Source organism: Mustela putorius, unplaced genomic scaffold (genome assembly GCF_011764305.1).
Source record: "Mustela putorius furo isolate JIRA1106 unplaced genomic scaffold, ASM1176430v1.1 tig00003845_pilon_pilon_pilon, whole genome shotgun sequence".
NCBI classification, from domain to species: domain Eukaryota; kingdom Metazoa; phylum Chordata; class Mammalia; order Carnivora; family Mustelidae; genus Mustela; species Mustela putorius.
Window position 1 is genome coordinate 11699718 of NW_025421998.1, and position 25437 is coordinate 11725154.

General features: G+C 44.9%; 1 protein-coding gene across 1 annotated transcript in view; it reads right to left on the reverse strand.

Moving 5' to 3' along the window:
- ABCA13 (ATP binding cassette subfamily A member 13) overlaps positions 1-25437 on the reverse strand; it is a 320465-nt gene that overhangs the window by 30746 nt on the left and 264282 nt on the right. The window contains exons 57-58 of the mRNA XM_045089507.1: positions 5090-5240; positions 108-242 (exon numbers count right to left, since the gene is read on the reverse strand). Coding sequence (XP_044945442.1) covers positions 108-242; positions 5090-5240 — 286 coding nt within the window. The remainder of the gene's footprint in view (positions 1-107; positions 243-5089; positions 5241-25437) is intronic.

Here is a 25437-nt window from a genome sequence, read left to right on the forward strand (position 1 = left end):
AAAATGTTTATTTGTTCGGAGAACTCACACTGCAGGTGTGACTTTCCTCCCTGGAGGGGCATCCTGGTTGAAGACACCCAGAGACCACGGATCTGTCCGCGACTCACCAGCAGCAGCAGGTCAGGTTTGCCCAGCAGGGCCAAGGCTGTAGAGAGCTTCCGCTTGGTTCCCCCACTGTAGGTGGCCACCAGTTTGTCCACATGGGCCTCCAAGTGTAGACGCCTCACAAGGTCCCTGGCCACCTGCAAGACAGGCGCAGACCCTGAGTGCATCGCCATGCAGCGAAGGCCCCCAGACCGCGCGCTCGGCCCTTCGTGCCTTCCTCCCTCTCGTTGCCCCTGCTCACCCCACACGCACAGCCCCATCCAGGCTGGCAGAGGATGAGCAGGTGGGAACTCGGGACCACTCAGCGCTGGAGCTCCGAAACCCCGTCCAGCCAGGGTGCAGACGCACAGCCACATGGGGGCCGAGACCCAGGAGGAAGTAAGGGAATCAGCCAGGGAGGGGGAGGGCAGGACGGAGCTTCAGAGAGCAGAGTACGGAGAAGAGAGCTTTTAATTTCCCCCAGGCCAAAAATGCTCCCTTTCTACCAAGGAGCTGCTACCAGAGATGAGCACTCAGGGAGATGGGGAGCAAAGATGGAGCATTTTTCACCGGCGACTGCTGGGACACGCTGCACGAAGCCGGGAGGACGGTGACTGTGCATGACGCCACAGGACAGGGGTCTCTACCTTGAGCACACACAGCACGTCGGGCCCCCTCTACTCCTCTCCCCGCTCCCACCTCCACCTGCCCTCCTTCATACACCCCGGGACCCCACTCCTGTCCTCTCTCCCCATCCCCAGCGGGCAGCAAGTGTCCGTACAGTCCTTCTGCTCCAGTGCCCAGCACAATTCCCACCATCCCGCATCTCGTCTGCTTTCCGTGCCGGCGCGGTGTAGCTTCCTCTGGGGCTGACACCGAGTGACAGACACAACTTAAAACTTTGACAAAAGCATTCTACGTGACTCTCATGACCACAGAGGCATTGCTGTGTTCTGTTCTGTGGGTTGGTTTAGACATCATCACATGATCAAACTGGCTGCGATCGTGTCTTAATTCAGATTTAGGAGAGGTGGGGAAGGCTCTGTGTCCTGAGTAATGAAGAAAATCTAAGATAAACAAGAAAATTTAAAAGTAAAATAACTGATTAAAATACATATTTAAATAAGATACAGGGACTCATGTTCGTGATTTTTTTGGACAAATGCATACCAGTTGGGATAATCCTAATAGTAATGATGACATCCCAAGAACGTCGGAAAATACCAGCATGATATGTATGCCTCCCGAGAAAACCCCCCGACAGAAGCACTCAAAGCATTTTTTGCGCCTCCTCAAAATAACACAGAAGAATTAAGAATCTTGAGGACAGAACTAGATATCAGAGAGTGTAAGTCAAGGGGACACAGAGAACTTTGGAATAAACTCGCCAAACTATGACTGCTGATGTTTATAGGTCCTGTTTTCCCAGTTCCACAAAAGGTCAATGTTAGATGCCCAGAAGGGTTCAGTCGTTTAAGGATCTGCTTTAAACTCAGGTCATGATCTCAGGGTCCGGGGATGGAGCCCACACTGTGCTCCTGGCTCAGCGGGGAGGCCGCTTCTCCCTCTGCTTTTCTCCCTGCTTGTGCTCTCTCTCTCAAATAAATAAATAAAATATTTAATTTAAAAAAAAGTCAGTGTGGCAGCCTACCCATCCTGGGTTGGATGGCCATAGGGAAGGGTCCAGAACACAGAGAAACAAATGCATTGGTTCAATCCCACGCTTCCTAAAAGTCGCTATTTTCAGAAAATCACAGAAAACAGCCTGATAAGCTCTTTCGGCTGCATTTCTGCACTTGGGACTCCTGTCAAGATTACAGCAAATGTGCGGCCCTAGCAATGGTCGGCAGAACACCATGCCAACTCCCAACTGTGTTCTGCTTAAGGAACCTCTCTCTGCTATTGGGTGTTTTACTCCCGTAAAGTTCCCAGTCTTTCTACACTCAAGGCAAGAGTTTAGGATTCACTCCTCCTTCCATCCCCCCTGCGTAATCATGACCCACACTTAGTAGGACTTCTGTAAGCCTCGCCTGAAACAGTATAACCCTCCCAGAGGTCCACACATGGATTAGTTTGCTTACAAAGCCAAATTCCGGCCACACCATGCTGACAGCCATGTCCAAGCTCCCCAGGAGATTAAAGATCAAAATGAGAAGGATAAAGGGGGCCCAGGATTTAATACAGAAAGCCTTTCTTCCAGCCCCCTCCCCTGATTTTCCTTCTGCCCCCCATTCCTTTTGCCATCACTTTGAGCTCCTTCTAGCAAAACCGTCTGTGAACCGAAAAAACTTGCAGGGTAAGAGGCATGTCTGTGGAGAAAGCAGGAGGTAGTGAGACATGGGGTGGGGAGTGGGGAGAGGGGGGCTCTCCCTGGTAGGTGAACACGGGGCGGAATGGCTTCTTCTATCCCAGCAAGACCACACTCTAGAAACCCCAGTCCTCATCCCCAGCAGCACGGTGGGTCGGTGATTCCAGCATGACACAAACCCTTAAATTACTCTACCCATTTCTCCAGCATCACAGACCATGCCACCCCTGCCTCCTGAATCATTTTGGAATAACTTGATGTAACTTCAGAAAAAAAAAAAAAAAATAAGGTTTACTGAATTCAAGCTCAAATATGGACACCACAAAACTATCTAGTGTGGACAACAGGGGATAATTGAAAACCATTATATCAGCCTGCCAAGCCTGAATTCAGGCCAAATGAACACAGCCTCTCTTTTCCACCTTACTGGGCCTTCAGAGGGCTAGGGGCTGGGGCCGGGGCAGGGGGGTGGTGGTGGTGTGTGGCTGTGAGGAGGAAGAAAACTATACGCAAAATACCAGAGACTGGGCTGTGCATGAGCTGGGACCCTGGGACGCAGAGAAGCCTGGGTGCTGAGGGAGGGAGGGAAGGAGGAAGGGAGAGAGGGGTGCAGAGGGGCTGTCAGGAGGGGCTACCTGCTGGAACAAGGGGGGGCTTCCTCTAGAACCATGGAGGACACAACTGGGGCTGCCCAGGTGAGTAGAGGCAGAGGTCAGCTGGAGGAGAGAACCGGGGTGAGCAGAAGATAAGCCAGGAAAAGACCCCAGCTCCAAGTCCTGGGAGAACGCAGGTGCGGGGCTCAGCTGGGACAGTTCCAGCCCTGAGGAAGATGTGGAATGGGACACCCCAGCCCAGGGGCCACAAGACAACTCCACATAGCTTCTATTCCCGTAGCCACCAAAGGGGCACAGAGAGGAAGACCAAGCCCCTTGGGGCACTAGAAATTGAACAGTACTCGAGGAGCGGCACACATCCAGATTCTGCCTTCATCAAGAACAGCTACTCGGATCTCCAAGGAACCCCTGCCACCTTCTGACCCTGGGGCTTAGGTAGTTTTCCCAGCCCAACTGTGTCTCAGCTTCCCCACTGGCAAAGTAGGGAACGAGCATCTTATCAACCTCTTGTGGTTCTGTAAAATACTTAGAATAGCGTCTAGCCCAGAGCAAATACTGACATGTTGGCCAAAAGGATTTTTTCCTGTTAGCCTGTCATAATCCCTTCTGGGCTGCCAGTGATAAGCACGTTCGAACAGACACACCTGCTCTCTATTTCCCTAAAAGGGATGGGCATCTCCTGGCCGTCAAGGGAGCTACCCCACCTGGGGACACATGTGTGGCCATCAGAAGGCTCCCAGCATGTAGCAGTTTCATCTGCAGAATGGTTGTGGCTCTATGCAAGAAGCGAGGCCAGCTCCGAATCTGGCACCAGGAAAACAACGTTCCTTCATGGAGGAGCTCTGAGAAATGAGCCGGTGAGTGCGCCGAGAATCAGGAGGTGATCGCCCCGGTGACAGAGTGTGCAGCCCTACTCTATTAAGCAGAACTTCTCCCCCGGGGGCTGGCGAAGGGGCCAGCAGAAGGTGGACGCCAAGCATCTGCCTCTTTCATCAGAAACGAGCCGGGGGAGCTGACAGAAATAAACATCTTTTGAAGACAGAGCTCCTGATCAGTCCTGGGTTTCAACGGCTGCTTCACCACGATGAGCAGACCTCTAGAGGTGGACAGTTGTCTTGGCTTGATGAAGACGGGAGGTCAGGGAAGGAAGTGGGGCCCTCCGAGGATGAGGAGGGTTTCGGTTTTACTTGTGCTTAAGTTACAGAGCATCAATAAGAAATGAAGGCTGAAGAAACATTACACACCAGCTCATGGAATGAATTTTCATGGGCCAGTGAAAGTGAGGCTGTTAGTTTTGTCTCCCGTGAATTCTGAGATGCTCCCTTTCCTGCAGAATCTCATTGAAAATGCACCACATAAGCCACTTTTCCTGTTCCTTGTACAGAATCCAGAAATGCAAAGAGCATTCCAGAATCTCTACAAGAGGCAGAAAAGGTAAAGCTGTGCCCCCAGCACCTGCCCTTCCAGTGGCTAGCCCTTGGCACGTCCTCTGAGCTGTCGGTCAAGGCTGTCAGCTCTGCTTGGCTGACCCCCGCTCATAGCAGGCGGATGGCAGCTGCCTCTGGCTTTTTCATGACTGTGCCCACCCCCAGCCCCACAGAGACAGAGGAGGGGCGCAGTCTGCCACCTCACCATCCTCCAGAGGCCACCCGGGGAAGGAGCTGGGTGGGCAGGGGTCAGCCCACTCACCGGGAAATCCTTCCAGCAACCCACCCCATTCCGCAGGCAGCCTGAGCCCTTCCCTGAAAACCACAGGGAGGGTCTAGGATGTTCTCTCCTAAATAAAAGTAACAGCCTGGTAAATGCAAAACGGGCTTGGAGAGGAGACAAAGTTGCAAACAATGTTAGCTTTAACCCCAAGCGACTTCCCCTCTCACATCTATTTTAAATAAGGGACTAAATGCCACATTAACACCGTTACTGTGTTTCCTTCCGTGTAATCAGATTGGAAACATCTTTCGGGTACATTATGTGGTTTATCGTGGTTCCTTCCCAAGGGGTCAGAGAGCTCTGTTGGGACTGGAGGAGTTAACCAAGGGTTCCTTAGCGGGACCCTCTTCTGGAAGAGTCCAGGGAGTCTTACGTGAGGGATGCTCGGCTTGGGAATCCCCCGGAGGCAGCAGTAATACTGAAGGTGTTCCCAGCCGGTGAGGAGCTCGTCCAGGGCGTCCTGCTGCGGACAGTAGCCAATGCGAACGCCGGCGGCACCCGCTGAAGCCAGATCCACAACCTCTCTGCAAAGAGAAACAACAGTACAGCCCAGAAAATCCGGTTCCCCAGACAAACACCCATTTCTTTGACCCGGTTCATCCATGCGAAGTTCACCATTGGTTTTTATGTAAAAGGAAAACATATGCAGGGGCATCTTGGTTAAGATTCTGACCCTTGAACAACACAGGGAGTTGGGGGCACTGACCGCCAGGCTGGAGAAAATCCACATATAACTTGTGACTCCCCAAAACCGAACTACTGACAGCCTATATTGGCAGAAAGTGTTATCAATAACAAACACACATTTTGTATGTTATAGGTAGTATATGCTGTATCCTTAAAATAAAGTGAACTGGGGCGCCTGGGGGGCTCAGCTGGTGAAGCCTCTGCCTTCGGCTCAGGTCATGACACAGGAACCCGCAACCATCAGACCCTAGCTGTTCAAGGATGGCCTGTACAAGCGTCAGGCTTTGTTTTGAACCACTGCCTCTGGAAAAATTTTACTCCATTAGTTTTTTGTTTTGTTTTCTTTTTTCTATACCATCTTTTATCTTCCATTGTGCTAAAATATACATCATATAAAATTTATCATTTTAGCAATCATAAGGTATAAAAGTCAGCAGTACAAAGGGCATTCAGGATGTTGGGGCCCATCACCACCATCCAGGTCCGTGACACTTTTGACCCCACAAAAGAAAACCCCACACCCAGAAAATGGCCACCGTCCCCCCAGCCTCTGGCAACCACTCAATGGCTTCTGTGTCTGTGGATTTTTCTATTCTGGGCAGTTTGCAGAAACTGAACAACATAGGGCCTGACTGCTACGAGCGGCTTCTGTCACTCAGCATGTCTCTTTCCTTTTATGGTAGACATGCACACAGCCGTTATTATTTTTTTTTTTTTAAGTCCCACTGCCGTTTTATAAAACAGAAGTCCGCGTGTTACGGCGGTGCCCGCATTAACGAACGGACCAGTTCCGATAACTCCGTCCCGCACCTGGAAGTCTACCGCGTTTTTTCATTCCGTGACCATGAAGCACAAGAGAAAAGAAGCACATAAAGAAGGAAGAGGGGGAAAATAAGACTAAAAAATAAATAAATAAAAATTTAAAAAAGGAGGAGGGGGAGAAACAAGATTTTAAAAAAAGGAAAAGGGGGTAATCGTCTTGGTAATGAATAGAGTTCTCTGGCTGTTAGAGCAGCCTCGGTCTACAGGAAAGTTGCACAGAAAGTGCGTGAAGTTCCCACACCCTGCCTCACCTCTCACCCAGAATCTCGCCCCCATCGTGACCCTCTCGCTTTGCTCTGGTGCTGTTGTTTCAGTGCATGAACCCAGAGTGAGACACTTACTCATTGAGGTCCTTACTTGATATTCGAGCTCACTCTGGGTGCTGTGCATTTCTGTCTGCTCTGTCCCACTCACAGAACCCCGTATCAACAGTATCACAGAGAACTCTCCATTGCCTTAGAGATCCTCTGTGCTCTACCCCATGCACCCCGCCCTCCCCCTCCTCGGCAACCACTGGATACATGGATACTGTCCACGTATCTTCGCGTTTTCCAGAAGGTCGCAGAGCTGGAATCATGCAGCACACAGGTCTTCGGAGAGCCTTCTTCCATTAGTGAAACGCATTTAAGGTTCCTCCCTGTCCTCTCATAGCTTGACAGTCATTCCTCACTGATGAATAATATTCCATACTTCAGACGCACCCCGGTGCATTTATTCATTTGTCTACTGAATCTTGACCATTTCACTGCCGTAATTTGATGATAACGCTGCTGCAAGCATTAGTCTACAGGGAGGGTGGGGCGGTTGTACATGGAAGTTCTCAGATCATCTGTACGAATACCCAGGAGCAGGACGGCTGCATGATATCGTAAGGTCATGGTTCATTTTGTAAGAAAGTCACAGACTGTCCTCGGGAGTGGCCCTACCACATTCATTTCCAGTGAACAAGAGCTCATATTCCTCCCCATCCTCACCAGCGTTTGGTACTGTCAGCATTTGGGATTTTAGTCATTCCAGTGGGTGTATATATACTCACCATATGCGTGTGCAATTCCGTAACAACGTACGATGTTCCCTGTCCTCTCCTGGGTGATCTGTACATCTGCTTTGGTGAAGTATCCCTTCAGTCGTTCTGACCATATTCTATTTGGGTTATTTATTTTCTTCCTGTTGGGTTCTTTGTATCTTTTGGAGCCACAAGCTTTTTATCAGATACACCTTCTGAAAATATTTTCTCCCCATCTATGGCTCATGTGTTCTGTCCCCTCAAAGGGCTCTTCAAGAGTAGACTTTCTGTTTATTTTAACAGAGCCCAACTTACTCTTTGATCCGTATGTGAATTAGAAGTGTATTATTTAATCCCTGAAAATTTGGGGACTTTCCAGCTGTCTCTCTGTTATTCCTGACTTAATTCTATCGTCCTCTGAAAGCATATTTTATACGACATCTACTTTAAAAATGTTCAGGTGTGATTTACCGCCCAGAATGCCGTCCATCCTGATGATCTTCCATGTGAGCTGGAGAAGAAAGGGCATGCTGCCGTTCTTGAGTAAAATACTCTAGAAATGTCAATCAGGTCCATTTGATTAATGGGCTGCTTGGTTAAACTCTACCCTGACCCCATTTTCAGCCTGTGGGATCTGTCAGTTACCGAAAGGGGGATGCTGATGTCTCCCCGCTGGTGCGAGATGCGACCTCTTCTCCCTTGGCTCCGTCACCTGTCTTCCCAGATTCTGACATGGTGGGGCCCTTACATCCTGCAGAGAACTGGCTTCTTTGTCCTTCAGTAATATCCCCCTTTGCTCCTGACCATTTTCTTTCTTTCTTTTTTTTTTTTTTTTTTTTTGCCCTAAAGTCTGCTCTATCTCAAATTAATGTGGCACCTCGAAATTTCTTTTAATTAATGTTAGCACGATGGATCTTTCTTTTCCCCATTACATATTTGGATATTTGTAACCTTTTTAAAAGTATTTTATTTATTTACTTGATAGACAGAGATCACAAGTAGGCAGAGAGGCAGGCAGAGAGAGAGGAGGAAGCAGGCTCCCTGCTGAGCAGAGAACCCGATGTGGCGCTCGATCCCAGGACCCTGAGATCATGACCTGAGCCAAAGGCAGAGGCTTAACCCACTGAACCAGCCAGGTGCCATTTGGATTTCTTAAAGATTTCATTTAGTTATTTATTTAGTTATTTATTCTTATTTGCAGTGGGAGAGTAGGGGGCAGGGCGGAGGGATGGAAAGAATCCCAGACATACTTGGTGTTGAGTGTGGACCCCGACATGGGGCTCACTCTCATGACCCTGAGATCAAGACCTGAGCCGAGACCAAGAGTTGGACCCTTAACTGACTGAGCCACTCAGGTACCCCATCTGCTATGTTTGAAACACCTTTCTATTCGGGCCACTTGCTTCTCTTCCCTTTCTTTTTCTGCCTTGTCTGGTTTAAGTTGAACATTCTATGCGATTTCATTTCCTCTCCTCTCTTAGAATATCCATTATACTTCTTTTTAAATTTTTTTGCGGTTGTTCCAGAGTTCATAATATACATTCACAACCATTCCAAATCCACTTGCAAAAAAGTAATATTAATAAAGTGCAAATATCGTAATAACAGAGTGTTCTCAATCCCTCCTTCTCTTCCCACACAGGATTACCACCACTCCTGTCACTTAGCCCGAAGCTACGAGAACTGAATACAGTGTTGCTGTTATTTTAAACAAACTATTACTTGCATGATCGATTAGAGATGATAAATGTAAAAGGTCTTCAATTATGCTTTCTCTAATGCTCATCCATTCTTTATGCAAATCTGACTTTGCAACCTCTATTATTTTCCTTCTTTCAACATTTCTTGCAAGACAGGTCTGCTGGTGACACAGGCCTTCTGTTTTCATTTCTCCTTCACCTTTGAAAGATAATTTCATTGAATTCAGAATTCTCGTGTGTGGTTATTTTCATCTGAAAGCTTTAATATTCCTTCCCGTCTTCCTTCTTTCATGGTTTCTGAGAATCCAATGTCGTATTTATCTCTATCTCTGTAGGTAAAGTTATCGTTCCCCCATGCCAGCTTCCTTCAAGAATCAGTCTTCGAGGGGCATCTGGGTGTCTCTGTGGGTTAAAGCCTCTGCCTTCAGCTCAGGTCATGATCTTAGCGTCCTGGGATCCAGCCCCCAATTGGGCTCTCTGCTCAGCGGGGAGCCTGCTTCCCTTCCTCTCTCTCTGTCTGCGTCTCTGCCTACTTGTGACCTATCTGTCAAATTAATAAATAAAATCTTAAAAAAAAAAAAAAGAATCAGTCTTTGACTTTTTACAGCTTGAATATCATATGATTAAGTGTAGGTTTTGGGTATTCTTCTTATTTGGTGTTTTGTCAACATGCTTATCTGCACTTTGTGATCCATCATACATTTTAGGGGAAAAAACGCCATCATTATTCAAATATTTCTTCTGTCCCTTTCTCTTGTACTCCTGCTGGTATCACCATTATGTATGCACGTCAGGTGTTGTAACTATCACAATTCCCTGATATTCTGTTCCATCTTTTCTTTTTATTTCTCTTAATGTATCTGCAAGTTCACTGATTCTTTCCTCCACCATGTCGAGTCAACGGATGAGCTCATCAGGGGCGTTCTTCCTTCTCTCATTCTTTTTATTCTCATTCTTCTCTCTGACCGTGTTTCTTTTGATTTCTCGCATTTTTCTTCTTTTTTTTTTAAGATTTTATTTATTTATTTGACAGAGAGAGAACACAGCAGGGGAAGTGGGAGAGGGAGAAGCAGGCTTCCCATCAAGCAGGAAGCCCAGTGCGGGGTTCAATCCCAGGATGCTGGGATCATGACCTGAGCTGAAGGCAGAAGCTTAACGACTGAGCCACCCAGGTGCCCCTAGCATTTTTCTTCTTAAACAGTGTCCATCTTTGTGCTAACATTACCCATTTGTTCTTTCACAATGTCTACTTTTACAGTCCTTAGTACATCAATCAGAGTTATTTTAAATTCCCAATCTGATACTGCACCATCTGCCATATCAGAGTCTGGTTTTAACTCTCATTTTGTCTCTATGGAATGTGTTTTTTGTCTTTCAGTGTGCCTTGTAATCTTTTGGTGGAAAATTGGACATTATTTATCAGATAAAAAGAAATTTAGGTACAGGGTGCCTGGGTGACTCAGTCAGTTAAGCTTCTGATTCTTGATGTCAACTCAGGTCATGATCTCAGTGTCCTGGGATGAAGCTCCACATCGGGCTCCCCACTCAGCAGGGCATCTGCTTGTCTCCCTCTCTGTCTGCCCCTCCCCTCACTCACATGCTCTCTCTCTGAAATAAATAGGTAAGTCTTAAAAAAAAAAAGAAAAGAAAAGAAATGTAGGTAGATGTGTCTTTCTTGTGAAGGTACATTTATCCAGCTTGGAGTTAATTTGTAATTATCATTTTCTGTAGATGAAGTATCAGAGGGCAAATCTCCTCAGGTGTCCTATTTTTATCTCGCCTGTTGTCTTTGAGCTTCCTGCAGACTTCATCATAAACAGGGTCTGGAGGTCACTTCTTTTAGCTGTGATTCCCTGTTACCACACAGAAGACTTACTGAAGAGGTGGGGAGAGGTGTGTGGAAGGGAAGTGTCTATAAACCTATCTTTACAAATCAGTATTTTATTTTAATGTCTTAAGGAATCTTCACACTGTTTTCCAGAGTGGCAGCACCAACTTGCATTCCCACCAACAGTGTAAGAGGGTGCCCCTTTCTCCACATCCTCTCCAACACACGGTGTTTACTGTCTTGTTGATTTTGGCCCTTCTAACTGGTGTAAGGTGGTCTCTCAATGTGGTTTTGAGATGAATACTTTTGTATCAACATGGATGGGACTGGAGGAGATTATGCTGAGTGAAATAAGTCAAGCAGAGAGAGTCAGTTATCATATGGTTTCACTTACTTGTGGAGCATAAGGAATAATACGGAGGACATAGGGAGATGGAGAGGAGAAGGGAGTTGGGGAAATCGGAGGGGGAGATGAACCATGAAAGACTGTGGACTCTGAGAAACAAACTAAGGGTTTTGGAGGGGAGGGGGTGGGGGGATGGGTGAGTCTGGTGGTGGGTATTGTGGAGGGCACAGATTGCATGGGGCACTGGGTGTGGTGCATAAACAATGAATCTTGGAACACTGAAAAAAATTTTAACTTAATTTTTTTTAAAAGGAAAAGAAAAGAAATCAGTATTTTAGCGAACCTGAGCTGGGCTTTTCCTTCCCCCACATCAAGGGCTCACGGGGACTGGTGTGGGGTGTTGCCCTTCCCCCAGGCTGGTTACGCACTGCTAAAACACCCACTGGTTACGGCCTAGTAAAAATATTTCCTATTAGGAAGAACAGAAGTCTTTGGGCATTTTTCAAAATGATTACTCTTCTCCCCCAGAGAAGCACCAAGAGATTTTTCTACAACAGAGTGGCAACCTCATGAGGCTCTGGGAAATAAAACTCACAAAAGTGCACGGGCCCGAGACCAGGCCCACTGGGTGTCTTCATCTCTCAAGGGAGCCCACACTGAACTTGTAACAACTCATCAGTTAGAGCTTAAGGGTTCCTACTGATGCTAGTTCCCCTGGTGAGTTGGGACGCTGTGACTCTACTGGTCAGCCTCTTCGAGTGGGCAGGCTAAAGAGTGCTCTGTGACCTCAATGGTCTGACGAATCTAAGAAGAGTTGCTTATTTTTGGTTTATTCAGTTATTTTCCTGTTGCAAAGATGTGAAGGAGGATTTCCAAACCCTTGACCTGCTGGACCACAGTTCAGCATCAGTAACTCTTCCACTAGAGTTGTGTTTCGTTGTTCCTAGGCTGTCTGCCTCTGACACACGAAGAACCACATATTAAATATCTCTCTCCATTCCCTATGTTATCTACCTCTCACTTACTCATCAATTCAATGAATTTTTATTTTACTTGTATTTTTTTTTTAAGATTTCATTTATTTATTAGAGAAACAGAGAGAGAGAACATGAGCAGAGGAGATCGGCAGAGAGAGAGGAGGAGGAAGCAGGCTCCCTGCTGAACAGAGAGCCCAACACGGGGCTCAATCCTAGGACCCTGGGACCATGACCTGAGCTGAAGGCAGAGGCTTCACTAACTGAGCCACTCAGGCGCCCCTTCAATTAACTTTTAATCTATACTTGGAAAAGGTACATCTATGACACTGTTAATTTAATATTTGATACTTTTAAGCCTGTTCTTATAAATGACAAATATACCAGAAAACTGCTGCTATGACCTACTGTGTACTATTTTAAAGATTTATTTACTTATTTTTAGAGAGAGTGAGCACAAGTAGGAGGGGCAGAGAGGGAGGGAGAATCTCAGGCAGACTCTGACACGGGGCCCGATTTCACCACCCTGAGATCACAAGCTGAGCCAGACCAAGAGCTAGACACTTACCCAACCGAGCCACCCAGGTGTCCCACTGTGTACTTTTATTCCTTTATACAGTCCATATCAGGTCCATATTCTTTTCTCTTTAAAGTTCAATGGGGGATTCTGTCATGAAACATTTCCCCCTTCATGTTATAGAACTTTCCCTTTTCAAATCCTAAGTATATTGTTTTAGTAGTTTCTTAAAATTTCATAAGTCCATACATTATTTTCACAGTTCTACTCCTTCTTCTCTGTTCCAATCAGTTTTTGAACAATAACAGTCGTGTTGTACCTGTTTAGCTGTTCACTCATTCTTGTACAAGGCAAGAATTGGTTATGAAAAAAAGACACAAAAAGTAAGAAGTATTGGTAGGATACAGAAAGACTGAAGCCCTTGCACACTTTTGTTTAGAATATCAAATAGTGCAGGTGCTATGGAAAACAATATGGCATTTCTACAAGAAAACTAAAAAACAATAAACATCGACCATATGATTCAGTGATTCTACTTCTGAGTATATACTCAAAAGAACTGAAAGCAGTAATACAAATACACTCATACATCAATTCATGCATCTGTGCCCACAGAAGGATTGATTACTCACAACAAATGGCGGATAGAACAGTGTTCACTGATGAATGATTTGATAAACAAAACATATATATCGTCCTTGAGAAGTAAAGAAACTGTGACACATACAGGAAAGGAAACAAAGGCAAAACCAAACTACTGGGACTACAGCAAAATAAAAAGCTTTTCAACAACAAAGGAAACAATGAACAAAACAAAAAGTAACCTAGTGAATAGGAAAAGCTACTTGCAAATGACATATCCAATAAAGGGTTAGGATCCAAAATATATAAAGAATTTTTAGAACTCAATACCAGAAAATCCAAATAATCCAACTGAGAATTGGCAGAGGACCTGAGTAGACTTTCTATTTCAAATAAGACCCTCAGATGGCCAGCAGACCCATGAATAGATGCTCAATGTCACTCATCATCAGGGAAATGCAAAACAAAAGCACCATGAGAATCCACCTCACACCTGTCAGAACGGCTAAAATCAACAACACAAGAATAACAGGTGTTGACAAGGATGCAGAGAAATGGAAAGCCTTTCTCCCTTTGGGTGGGAGTGCAAGCTGGTACAGCCGCTCTGGAAACAGCATGGAGGTTCCCCAAGAAGTTGAAAATAGAGCTACCCTACGACCCAGCATCTCACTACTGGGTTTTCACCCAAAGGATATAGAAATACTGATTTGAAGGGGCTCCTGTGCTCCTATATTTATAGCAGCGATGTCCACAATAGCCAAACTATGGACAGAGCCCAAATGTCCGTGGACTGATGAATGGGTGAAGAAGATGTGGGGGGTATGCCCAGTCGCGGAAAAGAATGAAATCTCGCCATTTACAATGATACGGATGGAGCTAGAGTGTATTATGGTAAGTAAAGTCAGAAAAAGACAAAAACCAGTTGATTTCACTCTTATGCGGAATTTAAGAAACAAAACAGATGAATATCGAGAGAAAAAAGAGAGAGAAAAACCAGGAAATAGACTCTTAACAATAGAGAACAAACTGAGGGTTGCTGGAGGGGAGGGGAGTGGGGGATGAGCGTTAAGGAGCCGCATGTTGCAATGAGCACTGGGTGTTGTACGCAAAAGATGAATCTCTAGGGGTGCCTGGGTGGCTCAGTGGGTTAAAGCCTCTGCCTTTGACTCAGGTCATGATCTCAGGGTCCTGGGTTCGAGCCCCGCATCGGGCTCTCTGCTCAACGGGGAGCCTACTTCTTCCTCTCTCTCTGCCTGCCTCTCTGACTACTCGTGATCTCTCTGTCTCTGTCAAGTAAATAAATAAAATCTTAAAAAAAAAAAAGATGAATCTCTAACTTCCACTCCAAAACGAGTATGTTTCGTATGTTTAGTGGAATAAATAAAAAATTGAGGCTACAAAAAGTAATAATAAATTTTAAAAAATTTAAACCCTCCCCCAAAATATAAAAATGCAGCTTATACAAGTGGTGGATTTTTTGGTAAATCATATATCTAATAATGTCCTTGTTCTGGAATACATAAGTAATGCCTACAACTTACGAACAAAATTGCAAGTAACCCAACTTTTTAAATGGGCAAAGTATCTGAATATAGATTCCTCCAAAGATGCACAAATTGTCAATAAGCATAGAAAAAAAATATGATTGGCACCACTAGCCATTGGGAAAATGCAAGTCAAACCCACAGTGAAGTACCGCTTCACACCTACTAGGTGTGAAGGGACAGAATACATGATTGGGAGGGCGTGGAAACATTCTAACCTTAGTGCACTACCGGTAGGGATATAAAATAGTGCAGCTGCTTTAAAAAGCAGCTTGTGTTCTCAGCTGCTCCGCTGATTATCTGCTGTATGTGACCCAGGATGACTCTCAGCTAGCCACTCAAAAGGTCTGAAAACATACAGCCACAAAAAAACTCACACATTCCGCGTTTGTGACAGCATGACCCAGAGTAGTGAAATAGCAGAAACGCCCTAATGTTCCTCCGTTGAGGAACAGATGGAGAAAATTTGAGACATTCATTCAACTGAACATTGTTCAGTCATGGAAACAAAATACTAACACATGCTACAACACAGATAAACTTTGAAAACAATACGCCAAACAAAAGAAGAGAAACACAAATCGGGTTGTACGAGTCCATTTTTTTTTAAAGATTTTATTTATTTATTTGACAGACAGAGATCACAAGTAGGCAGAGAGGCAGGCAGAGAGGCAGGCAGAGAGGAGGAAGCAGGCTCCCTGCCGAGCAGAGAGCCCGGTGCGGGGCTCGATGCGGGGCTCAATCCCAGGACCCTGAGATCATGACCTGAGCCGAAGGCAGACACTTAACCCACTGAGCCCTGCCGTGTGGATGCTTCTCGACTGAGACAGTCCATGATGGGGGCTTCTGGGTCCCGGCATGGCCTCTGTCCTGGGGGAAGACCATGTGCATGGACTATCACAATAAAAATTCATCCAGCCCCGTACTTATGATTTTTAGCTGTTCTACATCTCCATGTAAAGTTCACATTTTAAAAATGGTTCATCTGCACGTGTTAACTTATAAAACTCCTTGCACCGGCTTCAGCATGGAAATACGTTTATCTGGGTTCTGCTGGAATGAGTTTTCCTGGTCTCTTAACAGCCCTGCCCCAATCAGCTAACTAGCTCTATGCGATTTAGATTTATTTATTTATTTTTAAGGATTTTAATTATTTGAGAGAGAGAGAAAGAGGGAGAGAGCACATGAGTAGGGCAGGGGGAGCAGCAGAGGGAGAAACAGACTCCCTGCTGAACAGGAAGCCTGAACCAGGGCTTGATCCCAGGACCCTGGGTTCACGTCCTAAGCCAAAGACGGATGATTAACAGACTGAGTCACCCAGGTGCCCCGAAACTTCTGTGTAAACAGTACAAGCCATTTAAAGATGTGGGAGATCTATTTAAATGTTTCTTCTCACTGCTCAGTGGCCCCAAGGCCTCTCCTGCCTCCGCAATGCTCACACCCATGTTTATTCCTTCCCCGTTGGGGTCTCTGAGATGCAGAACAGGTTAGTAATGGCAGCTGGGGATGTGGGAATTTAACAACAGAAAGAGTACGATCGTCCTTCTGTCTTCAGAACTACTCATCACCCAGGACCCTAATGGCTGCCTAAATTTGAGTGACAGGGGAGTGATATTTTTATTTTATTTTAAGATTTTATTTATTTATTTGACAGAGAGAGACACAGCAAGAGTGGGAACACAAGCCAGGGGAGTGGAAGAGGGAGAAGCAGGCTTCCCACTGAGCAGGAGCCTGATGCGGGGCTCGATCTCAGGACCCTGGGATCATGACCTGAACCACTCAGGTGCCCCTGGGAGTGACATTTTTAAATTAAGGACAAGATTTCACACTGGAATGGAATGAAGAGCCCTTTCCTCTACTGTCAGAGCAGAACATCTTCTGTTGGCCCTGCAAGTAAAAACGTTTGCATTTGCTCTCAGTTAATGGACACTGCCCCGCTCAAATCTTACACATAAGAGATCTGGCATTTATTATGAATGGTATCCACTGCTGTGGGTAGTTTGGCAGATTGTCTGCAGAAAGGAGCCGAGGCTCCTGAACCAAAGTGGGGCTAGGTCTTTAAGTAGCATTAAAGACACATTAAGTCAAAGCATCCTGTGGCCTCTCTAGGTCTGTTTTGTTAGCCCAAATACCTGCTGTTCTGTGAGTAGCTAAAATACTTTATCAACATGTAGGAGAAAAGAATTGTCTAGAGAGATCGATCGATACCTCAGAGTTTAGGTGAACAGGACCCATTTCAGTGGTGCTTTGTTATAAACCAGATGGAGACACCAAGTGGGCACAGCCTTGTGGAAATCTGCACAGAAAAGGTCACATGACAATGACGCTATGGGATGAGGCCAGAGTCTAACATCTAAGCCAGAGTTCATCCCACCTGACCTAGAAGATGAGCCTGTGGTTAAAATCTCAGCCTATCTGGGAGTGATGCTACGAACCATTGTGTACATCAAGCCCACTATCAATCACTTATGTTATTAGAAAACGCCCTGCCCTATCTCATGGTTTGCACACCCCCGCATGTTGGTTATCCGCACCCGATAAAGGAGGTCACAATGTTCTGTACGCTTTATGCTTCCGCACCTCTTGGAAAGGCAAGACATTTTTCAAGTAAGGATCTGACATAAAAATGAACTCCAAGTGGCTTTTATCAGGATGTGACCTGACCAGCTTTTTCCCCTGCTTTCTTTATTTAATGATGTAACCCAGCAAGGAATTCTGAAAATTAAATAGAATGTTTTGAGTCTTCTGAGAGGTCTCTGCCAAGCCAGTGTTTCAATATTCAGGAAGACTTTGCCTGGGTTCTACCTCTCACTTCACGCATTTAATTCCCTTTATATTATCAGCAGTCTTTAAGCCGTCAGAGTGAGTTATAAAAAGAGCCAACACAGAACAGCTTTCCTTCCGAGTCAGATTTTTAAACCTGTCTGCCTTCAAACTGCTTGATGCTTTATGGCCACTGTGCACACATCATCCCAGAGTCTACTCACTAGTATCCCCCAGAGCCTTCACCAGGTGAATTCAGGGCTGTTTTTACAACTGGTTCCTGAGTAACTGGACTGTCCATGAGCTGTTCATTGGCTCTTGGACAGGAGCCATGTGTTGGGAGAAGCTTCTGAGCCCATGAACAAAGGCAGTAACTGGATCTGCACCCTCCACGCTGGCTGCACGTCATTTCAGAAAGAATATCATGCCTCCATATTGTTTTCTTTCCTAAACATGGGTCAGTAAGATGTTTTTACCTCATCTTCTAAAGGCTAGAATAAGTCCATTCCCTGGGTTTAAACCTACACACACACACACACTGCAGATTTTACCATCTATACTCATAAGCGATATGGGAAATTCAAGATATCAACCATATTTAGAGGTATCATTCCTGTGAGAAACCAAGTCTTTCCAACCAGCCTAAGAAATAGATACTGATGTCCACACAGTTTCCAGTTGTTCAGCCATAGGTACGCCAGGTCAATGACCACTCTCTCATCCAATCTTAGCATCATCCTGCCAAAGCCATACCTGAGTGAGTCGGACCATCAGCCCTACCACATCTGGCATGTTCCTTTTGCTTCCTCCCACAGATGTTAGAGAGAAGGAGGAAGGGAATGAGTGCTGGGACTGAGAAGACAGTCACCACTAACTCCACACTCTGTGACCAAGGCAAGGGTTTCACCGGCCTGGCCTTCAGCTCTTCACCCATAAGAGGAAGGGGTTGAGCATTTATTGAGGAACTACTAGGTATCGATTCAGATAGCTCGTGATCCAGCAAACTTACCTATGAAATATGAAACACAATGTGACAGGATATGTTAATGGTAATATGGTCAAGTGTTGCTTGGGATGGAGTGAGAATAATTCTATCTTCCCAAAGGGTGGCCATAGACTTGTTTGTGCTTGACTCTGATGGACAGCTGGAGCTCACCAGATATAAGAGGTACACGGGGAATATAGAAAGAGGGTCAAAGAAGGAACACAGAGAACATGATGGGCATCAGAAATCTTATGCAATGCTGAGGAAGGCTTGGCTCCCAGGCAGGGAGGGCACCCACAGGAGAACGGTGTATACAGGGGACTTTTATGGAGAGCTAATGAACTTAGAAAATATACAAACTGATTTTTTTTATTTGACAGAGAGAGATCACAAGTCGGCAGAGCATCAGGCAGAGAGAGTGGGGAAAGCAGGCTTCCCGCTAAGCAGAAAGCCCAAAGCAGGGCTCAACCCCAGGACCCTGAGACCATGACCTGAGCCGAAGGCAGTGGCTTAACCCATTGAGCTGCCCAGGCACTCCTACAAACAGATTTTAACATTAAAATCTCGTGTTAAAACTTTCACACAGCTTGATAGATAACCTCTAAGTTTGAGATTGCTTCTGACAATCTTTGGACAAAGGAAATCAAATGTATCAAGTTGGTATTCTTACCAAGCCTGACCCCCAGCAGCCTATTTTATTCGTTAAAGAAAATAGGGTCCCATGTTAGAATAACCTCAGGGAAAAAAGGATTGTAAATTGATGAAGACTTCAATCTAGCTTTTGTGTTTAAATGTCTACAAAAGGAAGCAATAGCCCCGATATTCGTCTTCAGTGAACATTATCCTTTAATGAACAAAATGCTGAGGGACATTCTCTGCCAGAGGTTTTCAGAGTTTTTCTAATATCCCTTTGTAATGAAACAGATAACCCAAGATGATTTCATTCCAGTGGTAGGTCAGTATAGAAACCCAGAAAGATGTATGTTAGCGTAGGATACAGCCCCAGTGCGGGAATAATAAATTACGCCCCACACTACATGTGAGAGGTCAGCAGTTCTCCACATACTGAAGGAATTTTCCATGAACAAAGGAAATGATAGGGGGACAGGGGCCTGGGTGGCTCAGTCAGTTAAGCGTCCGACTCTTGGTTTCAGCTCAGGTCATGATCCCAGGGCCATAGGACTGAGCCCTGCATGGGGCTCTCTGCTGAGCCGATCATGGAGCCTGCTTAGGATTCTCTCTCTCTTCTCCCTATGCCCCTCCCTCCATCCTCAAACTCTCTCTCTCTCAAAAACAAATGAATGAATGATTGAATGAATGAACAAATGAATGAATGAAACTCTCAGCTCTAGTGGTGCAACAGCTCTGTTGGTCATGGGTCAGAATGACACCCCGAATAGCGTAGACCCCATCTAAGGTAATATGTTAGCAGATGTGCAGTAAATGTGGGCAGGTAATGTGCACAGAACCAAGCTTCTACACTCTGAACTCAGGGTATCCCCTTCCCCTGGGAAGCCTGAGGCAGAAGGCACCACGTATCTCCTGGAAACCATCAGTGAACAGTGACAATCTGGCCTGCCCCAGTGACATCAGTGTTGATGGCTGGTCTGTGCCCCCCGCCATGTCTAGGCTCTCCACACAACAGACACCACTGTCTCTTACAGAATAGGAAGGTTGGATCCAAGAGACACTTTGCTCCAAGAAAGGAAAATTCAAGAATACAATTGTGTTGAGGTGCCTGGGTGGCTCAGTCAGTTAAGTGTCTGACTCTGTTTCAGCTCAGGTCATGATCTCAGGGTCATGAGATCAAGCCCTGCATTGGGCTCTGAGCTGGGCATGGAGCCTGATTAAGATTCTCTCTTTCCCTCTACCCCTCCTCCCTGTGTTTCTCTCTCTCTCTCTCTCTCTCTCAAATAAATAAATAAATCTTTTTTTAAAAAATGAGATTAGAGTTAAAAAAAAAGAATATAATTGTATGATACAGAAATGGCTCAGTACGTGCAGATGTAGAAATCCAGTGAAACAGGAGGAGGGCATCAGTATGGAAAGTGCGGAACACGAATGATAAACTCCCGTGATAGGATGTGAAAACTGGAAAGCCGGATGAAACGAGTGAACAGTTAATACGATTATAGCAACAATGTGTCTTTATGTGTGTGTGTGTATGTCTGTGTGCAGGACAGGTAAGTCAGAGATGATGGAGACATGATAGATACATGAGAGACATGATAGATACACACATGCATAATACATACATGATAGATGGGTACATATAACTTATTGATAAATATATATATAATGCATACGCACATGATAGATGATAGGTATGGATAGATGATAGAACTTATTTTTTTCAAAACTGGGACTTCAAGAATAAAAATCACTTCATGTAAGATTATAGATGTTTTCCCTTCATTGTTTTTCTAAGCTGACATTGGTATTGTAAATCACCATTTAATTTAAGATGGGAGAGAAACAAATTTTCAAGTAATTCCTAGTTGGTGAGGTTTAAATTACCCTGATCTGGGACTCATGTTAGTCTAAAGAAAAATCTGGCTTTTATAAGCAACAATGAGTGCTATGCCTTTTTTGTAATATTGGTATTACAGTGGTTTAAATGAAGCACAGTAATGTGTGTACAAGTTCCTAAGTGTGATACCCAGAACACCTGGCAATGTGATGGTTATATTAGTGCCTAATGGTTATTGCTCCCAAGAATTCTCTGATAGTGATCAATCAAGACAGAAGGAAGCCAACGGGGGAGGACAGAGAAGAAAGGTCTGTCCCAACTGGATGCATTAAAATGTAACAGACTCCAAAAATGTTGGTCTGACGTGTGACAAGAATGCCTGTCTTTTTAAAAATTTGATTTCTTTGAGAGAGAGAGAAAGAGTGAGCACAAGCAGGGGGAGCAGCAGAGTGAGAGGGAGAAGCAGACTCCCCGCTGAGCAGGGACCCCAATGCAGAACCCTGAGATGCTGACCTGAGACGAAGTCAGACAATCAACCAACTGAACCACGCAGGGACCCCGAGAATGCCTATGCCTTAAAAGAGTTTTTCTAGTATTTAGTATTTGATTGCCTGACAATTTAACACATGATCATAATACAAGATATGGAAAGGAAAGGAGCAAACAAGGAAGAAATAAAAATTATCCATAATCCTTACTCAGGTGTACAGCTACTGACCACCTGCTGAGGCTTTCTTCCAGCTCCTTCCTGCACGCTGCCGTTCTGTCCTTTCTGTTTATATTCTTGCTGCTGAGAAGGTGGTCTTTGGTTTAACTCAGCACAAGCTCAAGGGAACCTCCTGTAACCGTGGAAATGTTCTGTATCTGACTGAAACAGACACTGTTAAACTCATATACTGCCCTGCTCGCGCCACTGACTTGGATTTATAAGTGAATGTATTTAAGTGGAAGCTTGAAGGCACCCGGGGGGCTCAGTCAATTCAGCATCTGACTCTTGATTACAGCTCAAGTCAGGATCTCAGGGTCCTGGGATCGAGCCCCGTGTCGGGTTCCAGGCTCAGCACGGAGTCCGCTTGGAATCCCCTCTCCCCCTGCTCCTCCCCCTCAGATAAACTTAAAAAAAAATTATGAAGCTTCGAAGGCACACATGGTGAGTGACTGCTGCTTTGAACAAACACAAGCCTAATTTTACTTCTTTATGGTCTTTTTCTCTCTTCTTTCCTTAAGATCTTATCTGTATGTTTGGATTCTGCAGTTGTCCTATAAAATGTCCAGGTATGAGTATCTTCTTAATAGTTCTGCTTGAGAAGCATCGTGGTTTTCTATGAGAACTATTACGTAATGGCCTCAGGGAAATTTAGTAACATCATTACTAAGTTAGAAGCATCTTGAAATACATGAAGTTGTGAAGTTTCTGAAAGGGAAGTTAAAAGTTCCCTACAGTGGCCTGGAAAATCGAGGAGCTATACTTCGAGATCTCTGACCATTCCTTGTGGGCAGCTTGTTTGCTTTCTAAAGTGCAAATTAAAGTGATGGTGTTTCACCAAAAAGATTACATATAATTTTATATATGTACATATGTACTATATGTGTATGTATAAATGTAATATAATATATAACAATACACATGCATACACATATATATATATACACATACACATATATGGCCAATACAAATTCAGAGAAATACTATAATGTGAGTGTATATATGTCTGAGAAAGCTAAAATTTTGCCATATAAAAGCTCTTTTTGAAAGAAATACTTTATACATACACGTATATATATATATGTGTGTGTGTGTGTATATATATATACATGTATATATATACATGTATATATATATATGTGTGTGTATATATCATATATATGTGTGTGTGTGTTATATATACACAATCATGTTGCTGATCAGAGTGAAAGTCTTACCGATTACGGGAAGTAAGAAGCAGGATCAAGAACAGGCAGGGGCACCCGGGTGGGCTCATTCCATTGAGTATCCGACTCTTGGTTTCAGCTCACCCCAGGGTCCTGGGGAGTCGGCTTGTCTCCCTCTTCCTCTGCCCGGCCCCCTGCTCATGCTCTCTAAGATAAATAGAAAAATCTTTTAAAAAAACAGATCAAGGGCGCCAGGGTGGCTCAGTGGGTTAAGCCACTGCCTTCGGCTCAGGTCATGATCTCAGGGTCCTGGGATCGAGTCCCGCATCGGGCTTTCTGTTCAGCAGGGAGCCTGCTTCCCTCTCTCTCTCTCTGCCTACCTCTCCGTCTACTGTGATCTCTGTCTGTCAAATAAACAAATAAAATCTTAAAAAAAAAAAAAAAAACAGATCAAGAGCAGATAAGAGAGGTGAACTGAAAGGAAACAAGCTAACAGGGTTTGGAGTTTGCTCAGATTTCTGTCACCCTGTAGATAGCTACCTGTGGGTAATCCTCAGTCAGCAGGACCAGCACAAAGCTGGCACAGACTGACAGACACAAGGCTGCTAGCAACTCGACATTGATGAACTCATGTGACACACGGAGTGCGAAGGGCTGGCTGATCCAAGAGCTAACAGAACCACACCCGAGCCTCACGCAGACTGTCCGTCCCTCGCAGCCAGCCAGGACTGAGGAGTGACTGCCCTATTGTGAGGCTACGCAACTTATCCCTCTGGAAAATTCCAGAGTCTGATCTGCTTCCAGAAAGGGACAGGCCGGCATTGGTTGGCTCTGAGGCAGTGCCTGAGTCCTCTGGCTACTCTAGTGACAATCAGTGACCTGAATTCCAATAGCAAGCGATCTGGCAACTTCTACGTTGAAAACTTGGATTCACATCCTCTGCCCCTTTCCAGAAGTCCTGACTTCTGCACCTGGGGGTAGTTTGGTCAGGATGAGGTCCCCCTCCCCAGGCTGTCACAACCATCAGATGAGATCACAAACGCCAAGCCCCTCATGTAGTGGGATGCTTGGTGAACACTAGAGTCACAGTACTTTGTAATTACTGTGATTAGCATTTATTCTGTCTAGAGAGGCCACAAACAATCTACCTACACATCCAATGGTGTCACAAACTAGGCAATGGGGAGGGCCGGGGACTGTGACAAACTAGGAAGCCCATTCTGACCAAGTGCCGTCCAGTTCCAACATGCATATGCGATCGTTGGCCTGCGGTCTTTCCATCTGTGACCACTGGCCTTGGACCAGGAGCTACAGATAATTTAAACCAAATTATAATGGTCAGTTATGAAATTCTAGACCTATTCTCCAATTGGAGGACATGCATTCATAGACATTAATAAATTAAACAAAAAGAAAACAGCTCTGTTCCTGATAATAGAACCTCAGAAAAGACACAAAGGGGACCTCAAAATGATGTACGACGGTGCCGATGTATTCCAATTAGCTGTCAGTAAGTTATGAGCTTCATGGGCAGGAAGATACATAGTGGCTCTCTATGTAGTTAAAGATTCCATTGTGTTCTAATTACCCATTTAATTCCTTGAATACCAACGTGCAATTAACATTACAAATAATCAAGGTTAAAAATATAATTAATGCAAGTGTGATTTAGTTATAATTAAACTAATTACGCAGATATGTAGCATAATAAGGGACTTGCAGGCCATGAAGGAGATGTAAATGTATTCTTTTTTTCAAGAACAGCTATTTGAATTTCATTTTCCAATTAGTTTACAAATGATGGGATGCGATTATGAACAGGAGTCAGGCTTCCAGGGATGAGGAAAATAGACCATATATTTTTTTTTTGGCTTTGGAAATTCAGATTCTTTTGTCCATCTGTACTCATAGAGACGTTACGGAAACACACCATGCACACACACACACAACACACGCACCGAAGAAACAAAAACACACCTCTTCCTTCTACAGTTGCAGGGAAAATCAACAGCATAGTAACCTGAGACAGCTTCCTTTCTATAGACGCAATTCCCTTCCAGAGTCTGCAACAGGATCACATGTAACTCAAACACTCCCCAGCCCATTGGTTCTGCTGTCTGCTGTTGAACAGGATAGTTCGAAATATTGACGTTTTATCAACTAACGCAGACCAATCAAAGCATAATTGTATCTTTGCCCACCGACACAGCAATTACAACAGTAAAGAGCCAACACAGACAGGGACATCTGGGCGGCTTAGTCAATTGAGCATCTGACTCTTGGTTTCGGCTCAAGTCACGATTTCAGGGCTGTAAGATCGAACCCCACATCGGGCTCTGCACTCAGAGGGGAGTCTGCTTGGGGCTCTCTCTCTCCTTCTACACCTCCCCCACTTTCCCTCCCTCTCAAAAAAAATATCAGGTTAGGTGTTAGTCTAGGATCTGAAGGGTTTAAAGGGTATTGGTCTTGTTCTCTTTCTGCGCTACATACAGACTATAAAAGTATATCTGCTTTGTAAAAATTCACTGAGATCTTCCTTTCTATTTATGACTTATTTATATATCTTTTATAAATTATAAATAACTTCTATTTGTAACATTTCTATTTATAACTATTTTTCTATTT